This window comes from Bubalus bubalis, chromosome 8 (genome assembly GCF_019923935.1).
Source record: "Bubalus bubalis isolate 160015118507 breed Murrah chromosome 8, NDDB_SH_1, whole genome shotgun sequence".
Classification (NCBI taxonomy): Eukaryota; Metazoa; Chordata; class Mammalia; order Artiodactyla; family Bovidae; genus Bubalus; species Bubalus bubalis.
This window is the reverse complement of record NC_059164.1, coordinates 101,058,911-101,085,526: the sequence shown is the minus strand read 5'-3', so window position 1 is coordinate 101,085,526 and position 26,616 is coordinate 101,058,911. Positions and strand designations below refer to the sequence as shown.

The following is a 26,616-nucleotide window of genomic DNA, read 5'->3' as shown; positions in this document are numbered from 1 at the left end:
CATGATCACTGATGATTTAAAGTGCAGTAATAAAGGAGAAGTTTTTACCGAGTTCTGAATGCACGGTTGGAGAGTCTGTCCTATGATTGACTTTATATAGCTTTAGTTTTAAAATAATTCTTCCATTTCATCTGGGGCCTGCCTTTTCTCCAGCCAGCCCTTTATGCAAGCAGAATAGCAGCTGTCATCGGAGCTCCCAGTGCTGCAGGGCATGGCATCTGTCCAGTGCCACCAAGGGAGGTACCACGTCATCTCAGACCAGCGTATCAGCCCTGAGGTCCCAGGCGTTCCCATACAGAGTCATCAGTGGAAAGAAACAGCAAGCACTCTGCAAAGGTGTATTTGTTCCAGCAAAGCCAGAGTACCCCAGACAGGGATTCTCTCGTTATTCTTTTAGCTGGTCAAGGGAATTAACTTTGACCATATTATTCAAGTCCCGAGTTTGGGCAGCAGTTCAGAGGACATTGCTGAACATTGAACTGCTGCCTGAACTCAGGGCTTAAGTAATATGATGAAAAGCACACAGCCGTGGTACTGAGATCTAAATTCAGGTTTCTTATCCTGAGAGTTCATCGCCCTATTCTGGTGAATATTACTGACTTAGTAATTCTGAAGCCATCTCATCAGCTCTCTTGGTATCTCAGTGGAGGGACAGGGCTTATAATTTCCAGTTTCCTAAACAAAGCTTAGGTTTGACTTCCTGACGCTTGACTTAGGCTAAGGAACACCCATTATTCTCTTATCCATCTCTTGCATTTTATCTTGTCATTTCCAGAGATCTGCCAAGAAATGTATATTTTACCTTATTGCTTTTATTTGTATCAACATCACGGAAACTTTGTTAGTACATATCTCATTGCCATCAGAGTCCTTGTGGCCCTTCTGTCTGTAGTTTAGTCACTGCTTAAAGTAATCTTTTCTTGTTTAACAGTGGACATATCTCTTGACTGTGCTATTGTCAATATAATATTTTTTCAGGGGGCCATGCCATACAGCTTGCAGGATCTCAGTTCTTTGACCAGGGATCAAAGTCAGGCCTCAACAGTGAAAGCATTGGGTCCTAACCAGGCGACCACCAGAGAATTTCCTCAATATGATATTAATGTCACTGGATTTAAGAAAAATCTACTTAACTGAGAAGTCTTTTGATCATTAATTTTATTAGGTTATAGGTTGGGGTACCATGCTGTACTGAATTGGAAAGTATGTGAGCTATGGAGTCACATAGATTTGGGTTTACATCTTTGGTCTTCTAGTTACCAGTTACATGTCTTTGAGACATTTATGTAGTACCTTGTATGAAGTTCTAGTACTCAGTGGACACTCAATCACTGATAATTTTCTTTGGTTATGACAAAAAATGAGTGTTTCTATTGTGTGAATGTCTGTGTATTTCCCAAACTTTATCACATCATGGAAATCTATTTCGATTTTGGGGATGGATGAGCTAACCTGCTCTCCCTGGGTAGAATCCCTCTGTTGCGGATGGATGGGGCCTTCGAGCGTCAGCCTTCTCACCAGCTTACCTTCACTAATCTGAGCAGGAGAAACAGCAGCGAACAGCACATTGTAAATTACTGTTGCTTTCCACAGAAATTTCAAACTGAAAAATCTATTTGAAACTACATGTTTGCTTATCTTAAAGAGCTGCATTATAAACTGTTAGAAATCAGGGGCCATTAAACAACGATTTGCATTTACGGTGGATTCAGCACGTAATTACCTTTGAGTTTGGAAAGGATGTGCTGATGAATGCCAAGTAAAGCATCGTACACCTTTAAAGATACAGGCCTCCCTGCTCACCCAGTCAGACCTAGATAGATGGTCCTTCGTCCAAACTGGCAGCAGTTTACACCTGTGGCTGGGGGCCCAATTTGAGCTTCAGGCACTATACCATCGGGGCTTAGGTGTGTCGGCCTGTTAGAGGTCTGCCTTCAGGATGAACTCTTGAGCCTCCTGGGAGACTCTTCATCCTAGGGAAAGGGTCCCAGACCTTGTGATCTCAATCAGAAATTGGAAGGGAGGAGTGATTCCTAGTATTGCATAGAACTGGTTTCCTCAGTGATTCATGCTCTCAAGACTGGACAAGAGGCAGGGAACAGATGGGAAGGTTGTAGGGACAGTTGGTAAAAATGGAAATGGTGGTTTCACTTTTAAAAACACCTTAAGAGGGACTTTCCTGGCTGTCCAGTAGTTAAGACTCCATGCTTCTAACGCAGGGGGCACAGAATCAATCCCTGGTGGATGAATTAAGATCCCCCATGTCTGCCTCCTGGTACAGCCACCCCCTAAATAAAACAGAATAACAGGACATTAAATTTTTAAAAAATTCACACCTAAAACTTCAGAGCAAAAGTGAATGGCTTTGGTAACATGTGGAAATCTGCTGTCTAATGGAAGTCTGGATGAAGGGATGACCCCCCACCCCACCCTAAACACAGCACAGCTGAGCTTCAGCACCTTGGTGCTGCAGTGCAGGCAGCAGGGTGCCCCATGGAAGCTGGGTGCCCATCAGGAGTGGCAGCTGGCGGTACAGACATGGCCTTCAGCAGGCCACCAAGGAAACAGCGAGGCCCCTTTCTGTAGTGTAGCTGCTGACAAAGAGCCTGTTAACTGGTACATGAGAGGAGGCCAGAATACGAGAGAAAAGGTTTGTGCCGTGCAGTCAAACATGGCTCTTATCTGAGGGCTCGCCTTTGCATCTGCCACCAGGATTTCCAGAAATATAGCAGGGAGACCCCAGAGAGGCCTTTGGGGCTGGCACAACAGACGGTTGTCAATAAAATGCGTGCCACTGCCTGCCAGATGTCAGCTCTGCCGGAAGGAACATTCATCCAGGAGGAGCGTGTGTCAGAGGTCACTCAGCTCTTAGCTTTGAAAAGGCAGCTGTGCAAGAAGGTGGTGCTCTTGGGAGTTCTTGGGAGAAGAGAGAAAGCGTGAGGAAAGGAACTTGCTGCATCATAAGATCCTTTAGCTGCAAACTTCTGATTTTTTTTCTATCTTACTGACGTATAACTGACAAGTAAATTTGTGAGATATTTAAAGTGTACAGCATAATGATTCGATATGCATATACACTGTGAAAGGATTCCTCACATTGAGTTAATGACCACGTCTATCACCTCACCTACTTACCTTGTTTTATTTTTATTTTTTGGTGAGCACATTTAAGTTCTACTCTCAGCAATTTTCAATTATATGATACAGTGTTATCCTGTGTGTGTGTATGTGTGTGTGTGTGTGTGTGTGCGCGCGCACGTGCACGCTCCGTCGTGTCTGTCTTTACGACCCCATAGATGGTAGCCTGCCAGGCTTCTCTGTCCATGGCATTATCTTGGCAAGAATACTGACGTGTGTTGCTATGTACTCCTCCAGGGGTTATCACCTGTAGTCACCATATTTTGCACTAGATCCTCAGACCTTATTTATTTTAGAGCTGAAAGTTTGTATTTACCAAACTTCCTGTCTCCCATTCCCCCAGCTCCTGACAACCACCTTCTACTATGAGTTCAACTCTTTTTTTTTTTTAAAGATTCCATGTGTAAGTGATTCCATATGGTATTTATCTTTCTTTATCTGGCTTATTTCACTTAGCATAATGACCTCCAGGTTCACCCATGTTGTCACAAATGACACAATTCCCTAAAGGAGAATTTAAAGTCATCACACCATTAGTCTTACTCAGCCTTGAGTAACACACAGAATTCTTTTAAAGAACATATTGCTTGAATATATATAAATGTAAACCAGTCTATACTACTTTTGGTTATACTTCTAGATTACTATAAAGCAAAAAAACATATTACTAAGTACTAAAAAGACCTCTATATTAATAGAATTTAATATTAAATAATGGGATGAATGATTTTGTTTTGCTTACATTAAGACCACTGTTGGGGCTTCCCTGGTGGCTCACACAGTAAAAAATCTGCCTGCAATGTAGGAGAGCTGGGTTCGATCCCTTGAGTGGGAAAGATCCCCTAGAGAAGGGAGTGGCAGCCCACTCCAGTATTCTTGCCTGGAGAATCCCATGGACAGAGGAGCCTGGTGACCTATAGTCCATGAGGTCACAAAGAGTTGGACACTACTGAGCAACTAAACACACACACACACACAAGACCACTGTACAAGGTAAAAATGTAGGTGGAACCACACAGGGGTTGTTCAGTTCAGAAGGCCTGTGCGGCCTGTGCTGTGGGCTCCAGTTCTGGCCCTACTCTCATCCATGTAACTGCTAGAGCAATATCATTCTTACAGCCAACCTGTCCCCACCTGGCTTAAACCTGGGAGAACTCATTTCATTGGTACTGGTCACGGGTGGGAAGGTTGAGGGAAGCTGCAGACTTGGGAATATTTTGCTTGTCTGCAAAATGGGCTGCAGTATGTGCAAACACCCGGAATTCTTCTGCCAATGAGTGATTTGCTGATGTTTTCTGGTGAATTTGTCTGGCTTTCTCATGTCACCCTCACAGCATGAATTTTCTGAAACTCTTTGAGACTCAACAAATCATCTGCTTGAAAAATCTCTCCACTTTGCTGAGGGCCCTGGGCTTGGAGAAGAGGGATGGGGGCAGGGAGCAGCCTCAGCTCTTTACGCTGCTCACACAGAATCCATCCCCAAGCTGTAATTTGGGAGCCTGGGCTGGGAGATCCTTTTCTGTGGGTGCACTGTTCAGAATTTGCAAGGAATGTCACCGTCTGCTCCTTTTGTGACCTGATGTCACACGGAACAGAACATACCATTCTCATCCCCAACCCTTCCCCTTTTAAAGCTGTGTGCAGTTGTCCCATTTGGGGCAGAACTCTTTTTTTTTTTGACTCCTCCTCTCTGTGTTTCCCTGGAGAAACATCAGAACCTGCATCAGAGCATGGCTTCTGGGGTCCTGGCTCTGAACCTGTGTCCAGCTGAGCTGGCCTCTTTGCTCCTTCATATTTGGGCTTCATTTCTGCCTGTGGAGGTACTGCGAGCCTTCAAGGACCACAGTCTTGAGGGGCCCATGGCTGTTTGGCCTCCCTGCCCTTCCTGTTTTCCTCTCTGTCTCTCGCCTTCTCTTTAGATCTGCTGTCTGAGCACCTGCTCAGTGATGCTGCTGGCCACCCCTTCGCTTGTTCTCTGCTGGGCATCTCCTTCTCCACACTTTTCTCCTTTCTTGCATCTTCTTCGGTATTTCTCTTCTCTTGGGTAAATGAGTTCTTCTGTGTCACCATCCCCAACCAATTCTTGCTTCTTTTTTTTCAGTGGCTGACAAACAGATCCCAGGATGATCAGGGGTGATTTGGGAGCATTGAGGTGATTCTTAGAACAGCATAGAATGGACAAGCTGCTCATGGGGGCAGATTCTGAGCCCCATAAGCTCTGCGAGTCCAGTGCTGGAAGACAGTGGTGTCTGTGTCTTCATCAGAGGAACCTTTTTCTTGGTACTGTGTTCTGATTCAGACACAAAGCCACAGGAGCCTCCCTGGAGCCCGGGGCAGAGATCACTGACAAGCGTTCTCTCTCTGAGACGCCCTTCATGGTTTTGATTTGTTGTGTTTGCAGAACTCTCCTGCAGCAGCTGCAGAAGCTTCAGACTTTGGTGATGGGCAAGGTTTCTCGCACCTGCAAGCTGGCCGGCACGCAGACTGGCACATGCCTTATGGTGAGTTTCCCAGATGAAGAGCGCCGCCACCAACCGGCCTGCTCGCCAGGCTCCAGCCTCTCCCCAGCTTGCCATGTCCAGGTACTGGGGCTTGGAGGAACCACAGCTCGCTCTGAGGATGTTTCTCTCCTGTGATGTGACAGCGAATGACCTGGGTGCGGTCTGCTGGCCTGACAGAGGAGAGTCGTCTTTCCAGACCTCCCAGGAGCTGCAGGTCTGCAGGTTTGCTCTGTGCATCTTGGAGTTGACGGCTCCCACGTTCTCTCCTCACCCTGCAGGTCGTGGTGCTGTGCTTTGCCGTAGCATTTGGCAGCTTCTTTCAGGGCTATGGGCCCTATCCTTCTGCCACCAAGATGGCCCTGCCCAGCCAGCATTCCCTGCAGGAACCCTACACATCCTCCGTGGGTAAGACAGCGCTTAGCAGCTGGGGAGGTGTCTTGTTTCTTTTCTCTTTCATTTCTCAAAGTTTAACGTTCTGAAATAAGTCTTATGTGAAAGTCTAATTTTTTTTTTTTTTTTTTTTTTCTGATGGGAGGACTGTATTAAATCACTTGGTTTGAAATAGCTCTACGTAAGCCTCCTTGGGTACAGAGCAGTGGTCTCGAAATCATTTCTCTATAAAAACGCGCATATATATATATATATATATATATCCATTCCTTGGGAGGAGACAATTGAAAGTCACTGTCCCCTCTGTCCCATAATAAACACTGATTGAAGAGCATCAACACAAGCGTCTGCCCCCAAATGACGGAGTGTGCAGCAGCTGTCATGTCTCTGACCTCCAGGGTTTTGCAGGAAGTGTCCTCGGCTTCTGCTGACATGTGCAAGCCTAATGTTTAAAAGGTGGTAAAAGTGTAACTTCCCCACTGAAGGGAGGAAGAGGGCCATGGGAAGTCTGGTGCCCAGGCCACTTGTTGGGTCTCCCCTTCTGCCCCTCACACACTGGGCTGAGACACCACTGGCAATTCTCTAGAGCTCCACAGTGCATGGCTTTCAGACTTCTGCTCTAGACTGTGTTCCTGGCAGATTCTGACATCTTCTTTTTGAGTTCTGATGTGGGGAGGGATGTGCATTTGCAGGGAAGGGGTGGGGGAGCCGTAAATTTTCCATCACATTTTAAAGGAATTCCACTCAGTGGAAATGAGGTTACCACAGTAAGCATCTGTAAAGTGACATGAGACAAGCAGCCCGTGTTACAAAATATAATGCCCAAGATTTAGAGAATTTGGAGACACGGGTGTTAGATGTGATAGTCTCATCTAGATCAATGATCTCTTTTAAGTATATGGTAAATAAAGGGATGGTATGTAGGGATCATGAAATAGATACATACACTAGTAAGAACAAGTGTGGAATTAGGGGTACTGGATTTTGAGGGTAGGCATAATTTTGTGGTTCTGAAACATCTGAGGTAGGTGTGTCTCTGCCAGGTATATGACAGAAGGTCCAGCATTTCAACAAATAATTTCAGTGGTCTCCTGGGGAATTCTATTTTTTTTTTCTCCAAGGGAATATATCTCTAAATTTAAATGGAAGTTGATGAGAGTAAAGTTTCTATGTTGTAGAAAATTGCTCCCAAGCCATCTAGCTATGCAACTATTCTATAAAACAAAAGAGTGTGTCTCCGGTGTTTGATTTATGGCTTTGGCCTTGTGTCTTCTCTCTAGTTTCTAAATGAAAACACAGTTTTCTGCCCTTGTACCTTCTCTCTGTGCAAGACCTACTCATTGAGGATGCTTACTTTAGCTGAGTCTGGACACCTCCAAATATTTGACTCCTCCAGATGGTTGTGAGCGGGTGGTGGTGGTGGCCTGGAGGGGAGTTTTATTTTCAAAGCAATGGGGGTGGCAGTTTGCTTCCTGTGTATTTGTTCTTCTATTGTTCTTCCAGCACTTTATAATTGGTATCATTTTTCAACACACCAAACTCTGAAATCCTGAAGCCTTTATAGAAAGCCAACTCCAGTTGGCACCCTAAGTCCTGGGCAACAAGAACCAGTGAATTATCATCTTCTCCCTGCCCTGAGCATCTAGGGGGAGGTGTGATGTAACACCTGTTGCTTTACTTTGTTCTCAGTGAGATCCAGGAACCTGCTGATCTATGAGGAACATTCTCCCCTGGAGGAGCCGCCCAGTTCCGCCTCAGCTGGGGAGCTGGGACGCTGGGACCGAGGCTCTGCTCTGCTCAGGGCAAAAGGGCTGGAGTCCAGGCCGGACGTGGATCTTCCCCATTTCATTATCTCAAATGAGACCAGCCTGGAGAAATCAGTGCTGTTGGAGCTGCAGCAGCACATGTAAGTCAAACAGACACGGGTTTGCCTCCTCTAAGGCCCCAGTGATGCGTTATGAATCAGCAAACTGCAGCGTGCAGAGTAGACTTTCCCATTGGCCTGGTCCAACCCTTGGCTTTTTCAGGACCTATTTCCAGCACCTGGGCTCTGGAGAGTCCATTGTCTGTCAACAGCTGGCCCTCACAGAGACTGGGGAAGAGACATGGTGAGAGCTGGCCCCGTATCTGCTATGCCGCTGGGGAGCTGGCAGTGGAGACCCCAAGAATTGGGGAAAGGGCTTGACTCCCTTCCTCACTGTCTTCTTCCTCTCCTCAGAGTCTCACAAGTAAACATACAGTTCAGTAACAGCAGTGTACTTGCTATACAAATGCTGCCTCAAGGCACATTTCCAAGCTTCCTTCCAACTAGAGATACATATATGTCATGTTATATGTCAATAAGTAGTTTTATGATTTACATGGAAATAAACATGCAATAGAGCTTCCCAGGTGGCGCTAGTGGTAAAGAACTTGCCTGACAGGGCAGGAGATGTAAGAGACCCAGGTTAGATCCCTAGGTCAGGAAGGTCCCCTGGAGAAGGGCATGGCAACCCACTCCAGTATTCTTGCCTGGAGAATCCCATGGATAGAGGAGTCTAGCGGGCTACAGTCCATGGAGTCACAAAGAGTTGGACAGGACTGAAGTGACTTAGCACACATGCAAACATGCGTTAATTATACTTAGATAGTTATATATTAATACTGAAGGACACTTTGAGAGGCACTGTTCTTGTGTTTCCATTACTGAAAATAACATATATTTGCCTCCAATTCTCCATGAGTTGTTTTAGTTATGAGGAAGAGTCCTTGTATAAACATAAAGACTTGTATACTGCTGGGGATTGTATCCTGCAGGGGAGGTACCTGAGTACACTATATGACATGGGAAGGAGTGTCTGCATACAATCCTGGTTATACGTGGTATGGTTGGTGGTCTAGCAGAACTCGTGCCTCCTAGAGATAATTCTATTCCAATACAAGTAGGAAAGTTTTTGTTTCAAATTTTTTAGCTTTCCTCCCCTAATGCTGCATTGGAAAGTTTGTAATTATATATAATTTTATATATTTTATATATTTTTATATATTATATATATACATATATATATATATATGTATATATACATATATATTATAAATATATATTTATATATTTATATTCTATATGCATATTTAACATTTATAGCACTTATTATTTTAAGAACTAGGCAAGTGTAACATATAAATCCTTTGAAATACTTTACAAGGTTAGATATTACTGTTATTTCCTAGAGAGAATTGTAGAAGCCAGAGAAGACTACTCTTGGGAGCCAGAAAAGACTTAACCATTCAGTAACTTGGCTCATGACAAAAGTCTTCTTGTCTCAGCTATTCAAGGCCCCATTGAAATCCCTCTTGTTCTGGGATGTCTCCCTGATACCAGAGTCCTCATCACCTTCCTCTGAATGCCTAGGAGATGTTCTAGGCTGTTACACAATGTAATAATGTATTTATTTTCTGTGTTATATTTATTGTTATTTCATGATAGTTTTGGGTTTGTTTTTTTAACCTTCATCTAGAATCTTTTAATGTTTATAAAGGTTTCATCTTTATATAAATTTTTTTAAAAAAATGTTTATTCTAGACTAAGGATCAGCCTTTATCCTTTTATTTTCTCCTTCCCAGGGTTTAGCATGGGGTATTTATCCTCAATAAATACAGTAATTTTAGCAACGTACAAGGAATCAGTATCCAACCACCAGGTTTATCCTTTGGGTTGGGATGTCTCCTTTGGCATGAGGATAAAGGAGGAATGTGGACGGTGGACAGGCAGGTAGCAGGAGACCTTGGAACAGAGAAGTGCTGCTGGGAGGGAAGAAGACAAGAGGCGTGCGTGGGCCAGCCCGCTGAGTCCAGTCATGGGGTGATTGCGCCATCCTGCCAAGCATGATGGTGAGACTTCTTTCTCCTTCTGATGCCTTTGCAGGGTCAGCACCAACCTGGAGGGGAATGAGACACTAAAAGTCGTAGAACTCGACAGAAGAGTGAACGCCACCTTTTAAAGAGGCTATCGCCACCTCCCTCTGTCTCTTCACTTAGCCTTTACCTCTCCAAACCACCTTTTGTCATAAGCTTTTCCTTTTTGCCCACCCAATCTGGATGAAAACCTGGACCAGTGGTCCTGGCTCTGGATGGGAGGACGGACGGCCTGGAATTTCCGCCTGCGGTGAGAGAGAGCCTCCCCCGGTCCCATGTCCCTCCCTGCAGAGGATCCCGCCCCGTCCCTCGCTTACTGCCATAGGCAATTATCTTCGGTCGGGGTGGGACAAGCAGGCTTGTTTCTACCGACAGTGCCAAAAAGATACGGCCCGATTCTCACCGGGGTGGGTGTGACCGCCTCCTTGAAGAAGAGCTGACTGTTGTTCACTCGAGACCCCACAAAAATACCAGGATGCTCGCTGGAGTCTGGCGAAGCACTGACTGACGTCCTGCCTTCCTCAGCCTGGCTCTGCGGTGCCCCGCGGGCGCCCCCTGCCGCTCTGCCCGGGGCCCCGGCCCAGGGCCCCTTCGCTGGAGCAAGGCGCCCCTTTCTACTCTCAGGCCGCAAGTGCAATGCCTGAAGGAATCAGGCTTCTCTACTCCAGGCAAACCTGCCCCACCATGTTGCTTGTAGGATTTCACAGTCTGTGTCCCCACACGCCCCTAGTTCTGCCTCCCTGGCTTCTCCTCCCCACTTGTAAATAGTATTTATTAGCTTGCAGGGGCTTCCCTGGGCGACCACTGAAGACATCCGGACGCCTCCCCTCCAGGCTCACAAGGTCCTCTGTTGGCCTGTGGAGCGAAGAGGGCAGCCTGAACTCTGGGATTCCCCATTCTTCCAGGCCATGTTTTGTTTTGTGTTTTCTTCTTCTTTTTTTTTTTTTTGCTGGAAGCTTCTAATTATAGTTGGGGAACCTCCCTAAGCATGTGTCCTCCTGAAGCCTGAACTCAGAGGGGAAGATGGAGCAGGGCTCAGGTCTGAGGCTCTGTGGACAGGTGCTTTTTCTGCCCTGTGCCCATGCCAGGGAAGCCCTGACCCCAGGTGTTTCAGACAGCCATGCTAGCCCAGTTTTCCCCACCTCCCCTGACACGTCTGCTTTCCCTTCCTCTTCTGCCTCCATGCAGAGGCTGGGCCTGAGGCCTGCTCCTGGGGTCAGAGCAGGTGACATTCATGTATCTGTGTCTTACCTCTTCTAGTCAGGTTTGGCCACTTTGCAGCTCACCCAAAGAGACACGACCTAATCCCCCAACCTACTTCTTTTTTTTAATGATTAAGAGTAACTTTTGTAGTTTAAAAAAAAAAACAAAAACTTTCCTCTTTCATACAAATAAGAAATAGAAATAGACTTTTTATTGTATAATGTAGAAGGCTCCCCTTAAATGTTTTTCCCTAGCTTGTAAAAGATTTTGTATAAGAAATTTGCTCACATTTTGTTTTTTATTTTTAGAAGTAGCTGAAGCACTTTTAGTTTGAACTCTCTTGTCTCTGATTTTCTCATCTCTTTTGTCATTGGAACCTGTACTTAGGAGAGATTAAGCCACTCCTGGGCCCTCTGTTCCATATCAGCCACAGAATTTGGTGTCGTTAGCATTTGCCATGAGACCTCATAAGCAGTGGACTCATTGGACACAAGTCTGAGCAAACTCCAGGAGATAGTTAAGGATAGGGAAGCTTGGCGTGCTGCAGTCCCATGGAGTTGCAAAGCATCAGATACGACTTAGAGACTGAACAACAGCAAACTCATAAGCAGATCTGGTACCTTCAGGGCTCACCATCAGTGATTCCTCTCTCTCCCTACTGTGATGGAGAAGGTTCCAACAGGGAGATGGCCAAGTTCCTCTTCTTGGCACTGTGTAAAGCTGGATCAGAATCACAGTGGTCGCCTCTCACTGTCCCATCCATTGGCCAGCAAAGGGTGAGACCAGACAGGCTGCGCCGTGTGGGAGAAGGGTTGCTAGTACATGCCCTGTTCCCTTCTGTTTCTCTCTACTTTCTTCTCTCCTTCTCTTCTGCTCTACACCTTCCTGGGTCCGGCTGGTGTCTGCCAACCAAGGGCCACTACTGACCCATCCCTCTCTTTAATGTGTCATGTAATTATCAGGCACAGGCAGCCCATGGGGTGGGGTCAAGGGTGGCTAAGAAGGTGAGAAGGTACTATTAACTCTAGTATTTGGACGATTAGAAAGTGAAGCTTTGCCTGTGTCAGTGAGAATGGGTCAGCTTACCCACCTGATGCACTGGAACCAGATTGGGTTTTTAAGGCTCCTGGATCAGCCCGAGTGGAAAACCTCTTCTTCTGAGTAAAGAGGAAGAAGGCAAAGGACAACCTAGGGCCCATACTTAGTGCCTTGAGGATTTTATTTCCTCACTTGACCTCACTCTCTCCAGTCCTCCAAACAGCAGGGCTTGATCTCTGGGCAGCCATTCTTCCAGAACTGAATCTATGTCTAGAGACTGAGGACATCAGCCTGAGGGCTCAAATGGCCATTGTAAGGGGACCCAAGGACCAGTTGCTGCTATTTTGAGAAAGACCTCTGCTCTCCACTCCTTGCTCAGGCGAAGAAGAGGAACTAAACAGTTACCCCTTTAGGAGAATGTAATGGAGTCCAGAGGATGCAGAAGAGTTGGATAACACCACATTGGTTCTAAATAGTTAATGTGCCCATTTTCTCTTCCAGGGTTAAGCTCACAACGTCAGTGGATTTGTTTTCCCCCCAGAACCGTCCCATAGCATAGCTGAGTCAGTAATACCTGGTTAGCCCTGAAGATGTTAAATAGTGGCAGGCTTTCAGCTTTGGAACCTCAGTTTTGGAAAATTTGAGACTCTTAGCACAACCGTCAATCATAAAGAATCAATGTTCATGATAAATATACTAATATATTTCCCATCATGTCAGCAGCTTTTCCTCTTCCCTTTCTTTGATTAGCCTAGTGGAGAACATGTCTTGTAAAAAGTTCAGAGAACGCATACTTTTTTCACTGGGTGAGACCTGAGTAACCCAGACTCCCCAGCGTGGTTCTATTCACAGCTCTGGACTTTGCACTTAGAAATGGCTACTGTAAATGAAAGGCCTCAGTGCCAAGTTTAAGAAAGGATTTCTGTGAAGTGTTAGGACTCTGGAGCCTAGCTCACATAAAGAGAGTGTTATATAAAAATCTGACAGCTGAACTAGGTTGCTCCTTTTGGGCAGGAGGTGGGGATGGGTTTTGACACCAGTACAGGCAAAATTAGATAACCTTTTTATTAGTATAAATGATTTTGATTTAGAGACCTAATTTGCAGATTGTGAAAGCAACTTTTAGTGCAACTTATTTACAAACCAACTATAAATACCGTGGGTTTTTTTCCTTCCTCATGCCTGAATGCCAAGAGAGGGCTGTGATTCTCATGTGTCCTTGGAGCAAGAGCGTCGAACTTGTTCACCTTTGTTCTGGGAGTGAGTCAGTGTCCAGAATTTTTGACACAAGTGTTTTATTAAAATTTTTTTTTTTTGCACTTTGTGTCTCCTTCCTGTGTGTTCTCACACTGAGCAAAAGACAAGGATCAGAGGCCCCTCGGGGCCAGCTCCTCTGAACACACATGTCGTTTGTGCACAGGGTGCACGCTCAGAGACCTCCCGCTTCCCATCGGGGAGATGGAGCATCCGTGCGGCCTTGCTAACGTGGGGAAATGGGAGATGGAGGAGAAGGCTGTAGCCTCCCCCTTCTCTGCCAAGTGCTCTTGTCAGTAATTCAGTTCTGTGGAGTCCAGTCTTTATTCCAGACACTAGCTCTCCTGCTTGCAGTGCAGACAAACCATTAGCAGGTAGTGCTCTGGTCAAGGTCATTTTCTTTGAATGCTTTTTAGCTGAGAGAGTTAGGAGACATGTGATCAGATAAGACCCTCTGGGAGGACAGCTCTGGGAGAGAGTAGAGGCCTGTGAAGCAGCCAGAGACAGTTCAGATTCTTCTTTCATTCACTCATCCATTCATTCATTGAGTTGTCATTCATTCCCAAGAAAGAGTGTTGCAAGAGGCCCTAGTGGATATTGGGGAGTAAGGGGCCTGACGAAGCTTCATTAATCAGTAACTATTCGAAAGGCCCAAGTGCCAGCTCTCTCTTTCCCTCCCTTCCCCCACCTCTTGCATGGGCACACACATAGACGCACATAGACACACACAAGAATACATTCCTCCCTTGTCTTGGACACTCATTTGTGCGTTACATGTGCCTTATATTTGAATCCAGGATGACTGAGGGCCACCTTGTCATTGGGAGTTTTTGTATACACCCTTGTAGTACTAAATTGAAGTGGGTTTGGACGACGAAACTTCCAAAGGCTCAAAAAATGGTTTCCTAAAAAGTGAGCCTTGATCACATCTATACATCAGGAGAAAAGAAACAGAGTAACGTCCATTAGGAAAATCCCATTTTTCCAAGGTGTGGTCACATCAAAAAATGGCCAGCCAGGATTCAAGGTATTATAAATCCTCAGAGCAGAACATTTTCTTGGCACAGAAGAATCCAGTACCTTTGAGGATTCAGGCTCCATGTCTCCATGGCCAAAGGGTCAGTACCACCTACCACAGGACATATTTCATGTTGTCATTTTGGGTAACAGAAAATTCAGGAACTATGTCTGAGTTTCTAGAAGGAAGGAAAATGATAATTCTTGAACACTTAGTAAATGCTGGGTGCTAAGTAAGGGATTCCCTGGTGACTCAGCAGTAAAAATATCCACCAGTAATGCAGGAGCTGCCAGAGACATAGGTTCGATTCCTGGGTCAGGAAGATCCCCTGGAGAGTTGGGGGCGGGGGATGGCAATCCACTCTAGTATTCTTGCCTGGAGAATCTGGTGGGTAGAAGAGCCTGGTGGGCTACAGTCCATAGGATCACAGAGTCGGACGTGACTGTAGTGACTTAGCATGCACACATATACTAAATAAGTCTTTTAATGTTATAGCAAGAGAAAACAAGGGCAGCTAATTATTATGAGATGATAAACAGCTAAGTGATAGGGGAGGTGCAGCAATTTTTGGATTAGGTTGAACAGATCTCTTTCTGCGTGAGCACACTGTAAGCTTTGAAGTTCCTCTGGGCGGAGAATGCAGTGCCTCCTACTCCCTGGGCTGGCCCCGCTGTGCAAAGTTGAGGGGTTTTCGCCTCATAGTGCAGATGTTCATCTGTTCCGTTCATCCCATCCTCTGTAGTTACAGCTAGCAGCCTCTGCATCCTGGGAAAGCAACACCAGCAATTTTAGCTGTTTCTCTGTTCCTCTCGCTTGCTCACCAGCTGACTGAGAACATGAACTTTTTGCACCATGGACCCATGGCCTACACTGTTCAGCAACTCTCCCTTTCAGACGGAATATTTTCTGAGTCTACAAAAAACACCAGCACTCTTTGACAAATTGTGGGCGACCGTTTTTAAACAATGCTGAACAGATTCTGGACTATAATCAACCATGAGCTTTAATGTTTGTGCTGACAGGCTGGGCTTTCTCTCTTTGGTAACAGGTTATATAGACCAGTAATATTTAAGTCTAAATACATTGTGAGTCTATTATCTGTCATTATCACGCTGTTTTTTTTTTTAATGGCTTTTTATTCTTTATCATAGTTAAGTAAATACAAAAAAAAAAAAAAAGCAAATGCTTTGTAGGATACTTGTATTTAGTTTGGAAAAAAATGAATTTAAATTGTTATGCTTTTGTATTTCCATTTCTTGCAAATAAAAATATTTTTTCTTAAATAGTAAAAAGTTGTCCAGTCTTGAAAATCCTTGATATTCTGCTTTTAAAAGTTTTTTTGTATAAGCTTGGATCTGCCCATGTGTGCCTAGCCATTCTTTCCTAACTATCTAGTGCAATTGAAAAAAAGAGCCTCAAACCAGCAATTTGTATGTTATCAAGTGCTGAATCCAAGTCTCAGTTGGAGGAATATTGAGAAATATAATTGTTTTTTCAGTCAGTCACAGGAAGAAAACTCATATTCTCTGGAGATTTATGCTGCCTGACTGCTATTTTCATTGTCTCCTACAACTATTCTTTAACTAGATTTCAGAACTCCATGGATTTTATTTTTCTTTCCCTGTCTCGGGATGCTTGAGAATGATGGCCTGGACCTGAGCCAGAAGAGAAGGATCCTTCTTTATAGGAACAGTCGCAGAGTATGCCTAACATTGGATTCATGCTCCAGAAATTATGGTTAAATGGTTGATAAAGGTCAATGCACTCAAGCAGAATTACCTTCATTCCATTGCAGTCTCTGTATTCATATTTAATTTTCTCCACTCAGAGAAAGTGGGGCTTCATTTAACCTTAGAAAAAGTAGCCAAGATGTTAAGAGACTAAGGCCATGGACCACGCTTACCTGGAGCTCCACCCACCCTTAAGACTTTCTTTTTCTAAGCAGCATATGGAAACTTTCTTTGAGCTCCTGGGTGCATTACTGTCTTGCTGCCTTTCTTCTCTGGGTGCCTTGACCGTCTCTTCTTCTATTCCTACACAAGGGTCCTTTCCCAGTGGAGGATTTTAGTCACCCTCCCTCTTTCTTATTCTGTGAGCCTATTATGGGAACTTCCTCTTTGACATTCTGATATCTTTCCAGGGATGTGTGGAGGGGGCAATACTCACTAGTTTGAAGATACTCTGTATTAATCATGCCTTTGTATTTTCTGTATTCCTAATACTTTGATATCTGGGACCTTGGTGACCCAGAAAGGGACTGCTCCTCACAGGGGTAGCCAAGACATAGTAAAGGGCTTGCCTGTAAGCACAACTTTCATATGCCAACCAGAGCCAGTTCCTCAAACACCTCCTTCATGAGCTCTCAGGACCTCACTGTCCCCCTGCCCTAATCACCACGACCAGGTACCAGACCACTAGAAACAACCTCTGCACCTCAGAGCCCACTGAAATTCTTTAAACTAGCCACCCCTAAAGCTCCTTTCCTTGCCTTGCTTGTTCCTTTCTGCAGAAATGACAGTAAAGCTTCTGGCCTAATTTTCCTCCTCTGCTTCTCAACCAACCCTGGTGCTTCTTGGGAACTGAAATTTACAAACTACCTTTTCTTTTCTAAAAGTTTTCAACAGCTTTAATTAATAATCATTATTGCATATTTATTAAGTACTCGTTGTCTATTGAAATCTGTTAAATGTTATAGAAAAATTATAATAATAGCATAAAACAAACGATAACAATAGCATACAACTTGGAGAAGCTGGGAAACTAGAAGACACAGAAACATTAGAAAATACTCACTATTTATTAGTGAATATGTTGATAATGTTCCATATTCTTTCAACTTGATTCACCTCCCTGCTAATTAATACAATTAGTATTAATTAGCAGGTAATCTGAATCTTCTTGTAGATTATTTTCTGGATAAAGATGAACATTTTTTAAGCTTCTATTTTTTTAAATTTCTTTACAAACGATCTTTTCAATAGCAATCATCTCTTTATCTGTTGGCCTCCCTGTATTTGAATAATAATAAAATCTATATTTTAAAACATATTCCTTAGGCATCAGGCTGTCAAATCAGAGGGTGATCTCGGGCTCACAGGCCTTTTCATGGACGGGTTTCACAGATGGGCCTACTATGATTTAGAGCAATGTCACACAGATTTATTGTCTCATTTTACATTGGTTGTCACTTTTGTTCCAGAAAAAATAAATGAGACCTACACAGGTTGGTGGGGCTTGTGCTTAGGAAAAGAAAGAATCAGAAAGCAGATGTCTATAAAGTGCTGCTGCTGTGCTCAGTTCCTAGGCAAATCATGCCTCACATCTCTGAAAACGAGAGCTATCCAGGTGAAGGAATGCTGGGATACAGTGGGAAAAAGAACCAGTGGATTCAGGAGATAAAAGTTACGGGCTCTTGCTTCGTAACCGTTAACTTATTGGCCTTGAGGGAAAAGGAGACACAGCGCCTGGGCTTCCTTTAGATTCTTTAGCCGTGGCTAAAAGAAGATTCTTTAGCCACGGTGGCTCCGTGGCTAAAGAATCTGCTTGCAATGCAGGAAACACGGCTTCCATCCCTGGGTCGGGAAGATCCCCTGGAGGAGGGCATGGCAACCAACTCCAGTATTCTTGCCTGGAGAATGCCTGCGGACAGAAGAGCCTGGTGGGCGACAGTCCATAAGTTCGCAAAGAGTTAGACACGCGAGCATGCACAGACGGAGTGCCTATTATCTACCAGGTGATTTTCATGCATTATCTGTGATCTTGTTCATTTTCTCTAGAACGTTTATGGAGGATGCATAATTACCCCCTCTCACAGTTGAGGAAACTGGGGTTCCAAAATTAAGACCCCTACTCAAATGATCATGTGGTAATTTAACTGCTAATGAGAGATTTGAGCCCTGGTCTTCACTGGTTCCAAGTACACAGTCTGTGAGCTATACTATGCTGTTTTCTAGGACTTGAGGATTTATACTTGTAAAAATACAGGAGTTAGCCTAGATCAAAGGCTGCAAACCTTCAACTCATGCACAAATGCTTCTGATTTGGCTCTAGGATGATTCAAACATTTAAAAATTGTTGGTTAACCTTTCAACATTCAAAGATTTCTCATACAACTCCAGGTCTCTGTATTTTCTTGAAAGACTTGAAGACCAGGCAATTTTAGGAGCTGAGCAATGGTGGCTCCTTAGATGGTGTAGGCCATCTCTGTGTGGCCGCATTTCCCACACCCAAGCTAGTCCATGCATTTATATCACTCACCTGGTCCTTCTGTCATCTGAATTGACAGCCTCTGGACTAGGTGGTGGCTGACTTTCTGGGAGTCATGAGAGAGGGCATAAAGGAAAAAATACTGTGTTGGTGGGAGTGGGGAGTGTGGTTAGTTTCACCCTGAGGGACAGGGAGAGGGCTGAGTAGGGAGGCACCTGGACTATAAGCAGAGGAGGCATATATACAGCAGTTGCCTTTATTTGCAGACTATATGAAAAAAATGCAATCTGGGCTCTGTTCTTAATCCTAGAGAAAAATCTTCATTATCTCAAAGTTTGTATGAAAAACCTTTTAAATGATCCCTCTTATATAGGACCCCGTGCTTTCCATAAAGCACTTCCCTATGCCATCTAATGTGACTTGCTGATTATCCATGGGGAAGGTGGAGCAATTGTTATCATTCCTGTCGCTCAGCTGAGGAGGTGAGTGCTGTAGAGATGCGGATGGCTCCACATTAGGTTACACAGTGAGTATGTGCACAGCAGAAGCACAAACCAGCTGTCCTAATTTCCAGCCTAGTCCTAGTTCCATGAGCTGTGTCCCTGATCTGGGGCAGGTGACAATAGCGTCATCCATGACCCCTCTAATGGAACTTTACAAGATGGCACTGGCATACTCTTTCGCCTAGAATTCTCAGCACTGAGTTTGAATCCAGGATTTGGGACACTCCCAAAGGCTCCTGTCTCTACAGGGAACGGAAAGGAAGGAATGACTCATCTTAGTCCTTTCCTGCAAAATAATCCAAGCCACCGTTTGCAAGGAGGCTGGTTACAACTTGATCCCTCATTTTCTGATAAGTCTGGGCAGGTCGCACAAGTTAATGTTGTCTTCCAGTGGGCACAGCTGTTGCTAGATTTTTTTTTTTTTTTTTTTTTTTTTTGCAATTTTAAAGAAGAGTTCTGGCCCCAGGAGGAGCCCATGTGTTCTCCTCCTCCTTCTATGCTGTTGTTTTTAGATGGAGGAACAAAAATAACCACTGAGGGATACCATGAAAGCTGCCGGAGAGGCTGTTGTGCTGTTTTCCAAGAAATCTGTTTCAAAATGTTTAATGTCTCTTAAGAGAAAAGTATTCAGGAATTGGGGCTGCCAGCGTATTCATAACTAATGTCCTCCCCAATATTTCTGGAAAAAAAAACAGATGGCACTTTGATGGGTATATGAGAGATGCCATGTGCTGAGGCTGGTTCAAAGAAAAAACCTCCCACCCGAAGAAGAAATGTAAATATACAACCACCTACATGTTTAGAGACCACCAGGACAGAAAAGGTGCCTCTGATTCCCCTAATATTTCCTTTGTTGTCTTAACCATCATTTGAATGCTTTCAGTGGTTAATACAGCTTTTGAAATCCTGGTTTGAGATTGTTTAAGTTGTAAATGAATGCAGAAAATAAAATACAGTTGAAATAGTATGTGCAGTATCACATACATAATTCCATGCAGTCCTACCTCAGGGGCAGTATTTGACAGAGCATATAGGTTGAACCAGGAAAGATGCTTTGGAAGAAGCCAGTTAAAGTAAGAGTCTGCATGTGTGACATAACAGGGAAAAGAGTGGGGGAAAGAGTGCTGTTGAAGCCCATGACAAAATTTTCCTGCAATATAATTAAATTTTGAAATACTGTTGCAGTGATATTGTCCATAGCTAAAAAAATTAGGGTACTAAAAAGCTTTTATTGAAAAATGGCAGTTCATTTTTTCTGTATCTTTTCCATCCACCAGTCCTACTTCTTGGAAGTAACCAAATTAAATTTCTTTTTGCATCTATTTCTCTATATATAATGCATTTATGCTTTCAGTTCAGTTCAGTCGCTCAGTCATGTCTGATTCTTTGCGACCCCATGAACCGCAGCACACCAGGTCTCCCTGTCCATCACCAACTCCCGGAGTTCACCCAAACCCTGCCCGTTGATTTCTGCTTTAATACTTTATATATCAATTTTTGACTCTTATGTTCTTTCATGTATATAAGAAGTTTTCCACCACCACCACTGTCACACACACACACATTTCTTTCCCCATTTGATCTCTCTTTTGTATTACCAACCTTTCTCAAAGACCTGAATGGTTTTTGTTGCCCATTCCCATACATAAAAGAACACTGATGGCTTTCTGTGCTGGTATCGCTCTTTCAAACATGGTGAACGTTCCAAAAACCCGCTGGACTTTCTGTAAGAAGTGTGGGAAGCACCAGCCCCACAAAGTGACACAGTACAAGAAGGGCAAGGATTCTCTGTATGCCCAGGGAAAGCGGCGTTATGACAGGAAACAGAGTGGCTATGGTGGGCAGACTAAGCCGATTTTCCGGAAAAAGTCTAAAACTACAAAGAAGATTGTACTGAGGCTTGAATGTGTTGAGCCCAACTGTAGGTCAAAGAGAATGCTGGCTATTAAGAGATGCAAGCATTTTGAGCTGGGAGGTAATAAGAAGAGAAAGGGCCAAGTGATCCAGTTTTGAGCTTCATATTTTGTTTTATTATGAAGACAGTAAAAATGCCATCAATAAAATCCTCTTATTTAAAAAAAAAAAAAGAACACTGATGATCTACAGTGATTAGTTGTAAATTTGAAAGTTAGGGCAAGCAAATGTTTCTTTTCTTTTAGCCTAGTGTTCTTTGAACTGGGGGCCACAGGGCTGAGAAATCAATTTTGTGTATTTTTAATCACCAACTTACAAAAGAGAAACAATGGAGTGGAGTAGCATGGGGTTGGGATGGAATGCAATTTCATGGAATAAAATAGAAAATAGCAGACTGCCTTTAGTAGAGTTTAATGCTGTTTAACACTGTTTAACCGGAGAAGGCAATGGCACCCCACTCCAGTACTCTTGCCTGGAAAATCCCGTGGGCGGAGGAGCCTGGTAGGCTGCAGTCCATGGGGTCACGAAGAGTCGGACATGACTGAGTGACTTCACTTTCACTTTTCACTTTTCACTTTCATGCATTGGAGACGGAAATGGCAACCCACTCAGTGTTCTTGCCTGGAGAATCCCAGGGACGGGAGCCTGGTGGGCTGCCGTCTATGGGGTCACACAGAGTCGGACACGACTGAAGCGACTTAGCAGCAGCAGCAGCAGCAACACTGTTTAACAGCATTTAACACATATGACTTTAATTTCAGCTCTACTTGTGTATAAAAGTGCTGTTCTGGGTCACAATTTAAAAGTTATGTCTTTCTGAGGGTCACCATAAAAATGTTTTAAATTCTCAAAAAAGAGCATTCATGTATAGCAATGGAGTATAACAAATATATTTAACTTTATATGGAGTATAATCTATAAAAACACTGAATCACTATGTTTTAAACCTGAAGCATAATAAGTCAGGGACTTCCCTGGTGGTCCAGTGGTTAAGAATCTGCCTTCCAATGCAGGGGATATCAGTTTGATCCCTGGTCAGGGAATTAAGATCCCACCTGCTGTGTGGCAACTAGGCCTGCACACATCAACTAGCCAAACAAATAAATATTTAAATATATATATATAGTAAGACAACTATGCTTCAGTTTAAAAAACTGACTGAATTCTCTCTATATAATGAGATAGGATGATAAGTTAGTGTTTCTTGTTAGGGTTCTCAAAGGGTAGTATATGGATATCTGGGACCATTCAAGCTTCTTAAGAGGAGAGTGTTTCTGTGTCCTGTCTGTGCAGGTATTCAGGGATCGTGGTGGGAAATGGGACCTAGAGATCTGATTATTCGGTATGTGGTTTACTTCATCGTGTTTTCACTCCATGCCTCCCCTCTGCTTTCCTCTGTCTCTGGTGGCTTAAACTATGTTCCATTTGGATTATCTCCATTAAAGAAGCTCCGAGAACCTTCTCGATGACCCGGCGCTTGCTCTCACCCACCATTGCCTGACTGATGTATGAAAAGCTGGCACCAAGGACTAGCCGGGAGTGAGTCTTTCTTTTTTTCTGCTCAAATTCCACCTCCCTCTGACATCGCCAAGCCTGCAGTGGTCTCTGATGCTATTTTCATTGCTCTAGACGTACCTGAGTTTTTGCACAAACCAAGGTCAAGTAGCACTGCATGTCTGAAAGGGTAGATGTTGTCAACAAGAGCCAGAACTTGGAATCCAAATTTTCAAACAGTTTCCAAGCTGGGATTAAACATATATTTAGAAGCTGAACATGTCCTGGGTGAAAAGTGGGAGAGGATGCTGTGGCAGAGAGGAGCCCTTCCATCAGGACTGCGTGGCATCTCGCATATGTAAGGCTTGCTCCCTGTGCCTTTCCTGGGTACCTGATCGCAGCAGCGGTGGAGGCAGAATTTAGAGGGAGGCTCAAGAGGGAGGGAATATATATATATATAATTATGACTGATTCACGTTGTTGTACTGCAGAAACCAACACAACATTGTAAAGCAATTATCTTCCAATTAAAAAAGAAAAAAGGATAAAGTAGGTGGTAGCAGATAGAGGCAGAACACTTGGTATAATGGAATGTCTATTTTTAGGTCTAAAACCTTGCCTTTCCAATAATAGACTGAGGAAGCTCTGGCTTAGCCTTGTTTCTTAGAGTTTCTGTTGATGCTTTAGAATGTGGCTGTTGTGAAGTGAGTGCAAAGTCAGAATCTGCCTCAAGTCATAGGAAGCAAGAGTCCACTGTGCCCTGACATAATGGATTCCTGTGTGGAACAGTCCATCCTGGGGTACCATTCTGTTCTGAGCACCACACTTTAAAATACATATCATAAGCCTTCTTAGGTTATAGACAAGCTTTGTCAAAATGGTTCTATCAATTTACACTTTCACTTGCAATATATGTGTTTCTGTTTGCGAATACTCTCACCAAATGCTTAATGTGAACTGATGTTAATTTTTGCTACTCTGATGGGTATAAAATGACATCTTGTGGTTGTGACTGTTGGAAGTAAAACACACTTTTTATTCTTCACATACTGCTTTTATTCTTTTCATGAGCATTTAACTTAAACATTCAAAATTTATCAGTATGGTTACTCTCCTGAGCAATCGAAGAGCCTCAGCATGCCTTAATTCTGAGCAGCTCTCCAATTCTCATGAAATCTCTGTGCAATAATTCAGTTGTATAGTCGATCCTTCTGTTTTACAGAGTTTATTTATGAATTTGTCTACTTATTAAAATTTACTTGTATCCCTGAAATCAATCTTCAAGCACTTTGATGGTAATTCATGAACTTGTGCAGGACTCTGTAAAAATGGGAGTTGCCTGATGCATTGAACAAGGTGACACTCTGCCTTCTCACCTCAGCTCTCCTATTCTAAACTTGTCCTTTTTGCGATCTATTTAGTGTCATACTTTCCCCATTTTTGTTCTTTTTGGGGGTGATTTTGCTGTTTAAAATGGCCCCCGGGGCATAGGGCTGAAGTTCTGTGTTCCTAAGTGCAAAAAAAAAAAAAAAAAAAAAAAGTTGTGATGTGTCTTATGGAGAAAGTATGTGTTAGAGAAGCTTCATTCAGGCATGAGTTATGGTGCTGTTGGTTGTGAAGTCAGTGCTAATAAATCAACAACACAGTACATTCAGAAAAAGGAAGAGCAAATCCTGATCCGGACATGAATCTACTCTGAAAAGCGCTAAAGTAACACCTATAATGAGTGATGAAGCTATGGAGTAGGTGTAAGAGCAGCTAAGTTTCTGGATTCATGAGATGAGGATTGAAGAATAATAATAATAAAAAAGTGGACATCGTTGTTATGAAGCTGGAAGCCAAAGAAATTTATGGTCCCATTATCCAGGGTTATCCTCTCAGTTGATACAGGCTGGCTCACACATTTCAAAAAGCTATAAGGTGTAGAAAAATGTTTAAGTTGCAGGAGAAGCAGGTACTGGAGATGAAGCAGCTATGAAAGAATTTTAAAAATACCTGCTCAGGGTTATCCACCATGAATATTCATCGGAAGGACTGATGCTGAAGCTCCAATACTTTGGCCACCTGATGCAGAGAGTCCACTCTTTGGAAAAGACCTTGATGTTGGGAAAGACTGAGGGCAGGAAAAGAAGGGGACGACAGAGGATGAGATGGCTGGATGGCATCACCGACTCAATGGGCATGAGTTTGAGCAAACTCCGGGAGACAGTGAAGGACAGGGAAGCCTGGCACGCTGCAGTTCATGGGGTCACAAAGAGTCAATCATGACCAAATGACTCAGCAAAACAAAACAATCCATCAGGGAGTGAATATTTCCTACCAGAGCTGTGTTGCATTGGGGTGGAACCATCAGAGTCTTTGCATCCTTCATCGGTCGCTGGATACAGGCCGCTCCAATGACATTGGCAAAGGCAGCTTTTGGCGCCTGAGGCAAACTCTGAAGGAGATGACAGCTGGAGGCTGTCTGATGACCACACCCCTTGCAGCTGAGTTAAGTCCTTCCTTAAAGAGGAATCTTGATGGCTCATCTTTGAATCTACCACATGTTGCTTAATCTGTTTATGACATTTCTAATTTCAATTATTATTTTTTCCTGAAGTGCTTACTTAGTGTTTTTTGAAAATGTCTAATTGTTTTGTCATTTGTTTTTACATCACAATTTCAGTATCTTCTTTTATTTTTAAACATATTAAGCATAATTATTTTATATTCTGCATTAAAGTTTCCAGATCTGAATTTTTGGCAGTATGATTCTGCAGTTTGCTATTCTGTGGACTCTGGCTTATGGTGCCTTTCCTCTTGATGGGTTTTGTGATATTTGATGGTGAACTCATCTTTTTTTGAAATTATCTGTGGAAATTCAGTGAGATCTAGATTTGAACTGTGTTCCTCCAAAGAAAATCTGCTTTTATTTCACCAGGTACCAAGACGCTACCTACCTCCAACTATTGAAACAAAATCTCCAGTTTGTGTTCAGATAATTATTAATAGCTGTGCTCATTTAATTAGTATGAATTCTGACCCCCAGTCTACATCAATGTGATGAGACATTTCCTGAGGAGACTTTCTTCTTCTTCCTCCTCTGCCACATTTCTCTTCCTTTTTCTATTTCTCCTCCTCCTTCTTTATTGCATTAGGTCCTCACCAAGCATCTTTACAGTGCAGTCAACCCTACCAACTTCCTCTGTGGTGTGGGTTTTTTCTAGCTCTCTCACTATAGATGCAATGTTTCAGGGATTTTGGCTGTGTGTGGGTCTTTAATCCAACTTATCAACCTGTTAGGGCTTAATTTTCTGTTCCCCAACTGCACAGACCATTAAACATCCATTCTATTTAACAGGGATCAGTTTAATGAAGAATTTTAATGAATAAATCAGACATTCATTAAAAAATGTTATCTGTATTTTATCCAGAAATTTAGGCTATCTGTACCAAGGGAATGTCATTGGAGAGTTAGTCCACCATATTGCCAGGAGTTAAGTTGATTAGCTGTGTAGTCTTGAATATATCTCAAATGTTCTAGCCCTCAGCTTTGACATCTATAAAATGCAGAGGCAACACTGATTGTGATGATTTATGAGGCCTTTCCAGCCCTAATCCTAGATTATATGTAATCCTATAATCCTAGATATATAAATCCTTTATTACAGGCATACCTCAGAGATATTGCAGCTTCAGTTCCAGACCACAGCAATAAAGCAAGTTACACAAATTTTTTGGTGTGACCAGTAGATATAAAAGTTGTGTTTACACTGCTCTATAGTCTATTAAGAGTACAATAACATTACATCTTTAAGAAAGTCTTTACCTTAATTTAAAAAAGACTTTATTGCTAGAAATTGCTAACCATCATCTGAGCCTTTGGTGAGTCATAGCAGTAATATAACATCAAAGATCGTGGATGACAGATCACCATAACAAATATAATAATACTGAAAAAGTTTGAAATACCATGAAAATTTCCAAAATGTGACACAGAGATGCTAAGTGAGCAAATGCTGTGGGAAGAATAGCACTGAGAAAGTTGCTACACACACAGGGTGGCCACGAGCCCTCCATTTGT

The 26,616-nt window shown here is 43.3% G+C and overlaps 2 protein-coding genes across 2 annotated transcripts in view; both read left to right on the top strand.

Moving 5' to 3' along the window:
• Positions 1 to 21,007, top strand: part of CREB3L2 (cAMP responsive element binding protein 3 like 2) — a 135,259-nt gene extending 114,252 nt beyond the window's left edge. The window contains exons 9-12 of the mRNA XM_006051823.4: positions 5,540 to 5,639; positions 5,918 to 6,044; positions 7,719 to 7,935; positions 9,934 to 21,007. Coding sequence (XP_006051885.1) covers positions 5,540 to 5,639; positions 5,918 to 6,044; positions 7,719 to 7,935; positions 9,934 to 10,009 — 520 coding nt within the window. The 3' untranslated portion in view covers positions 10,010 to 21,007. The remainder of the gene's footprint in view (positions 1 to 5,539; positions 5,640 to 5,917; positions 6,045 to 7,718; positions 7,936 to 9,933) is intronic.
• On the top strand, positions 20,805 to 21,187 carry LOC102416301 (60S ribosomal protein L36a-like). Its single transcript, XM_006051822.4, has one exon. It carries the CDS (start codon positions 20,805 to 20,807, stop codon positions 21,156 to 21,158), a length of 354 nt encoding a protein of 117 aa, XP_006051884.3. The 3' UTR covers positions 21,159 to 21,187.
• The last annotated feature ends 5,429 nt before the right edge of the window (positions 21,188 to 26,616 follow it).

Coding starts and splice junctions, on each gene's coding strand:
- LOC102416301 (XM_006051822.4), top strand. CDS start 20,805: ATGGCTTTCTGTGCTGGTATCGCTCTTTCAAACATGGTGAACGTTCCA.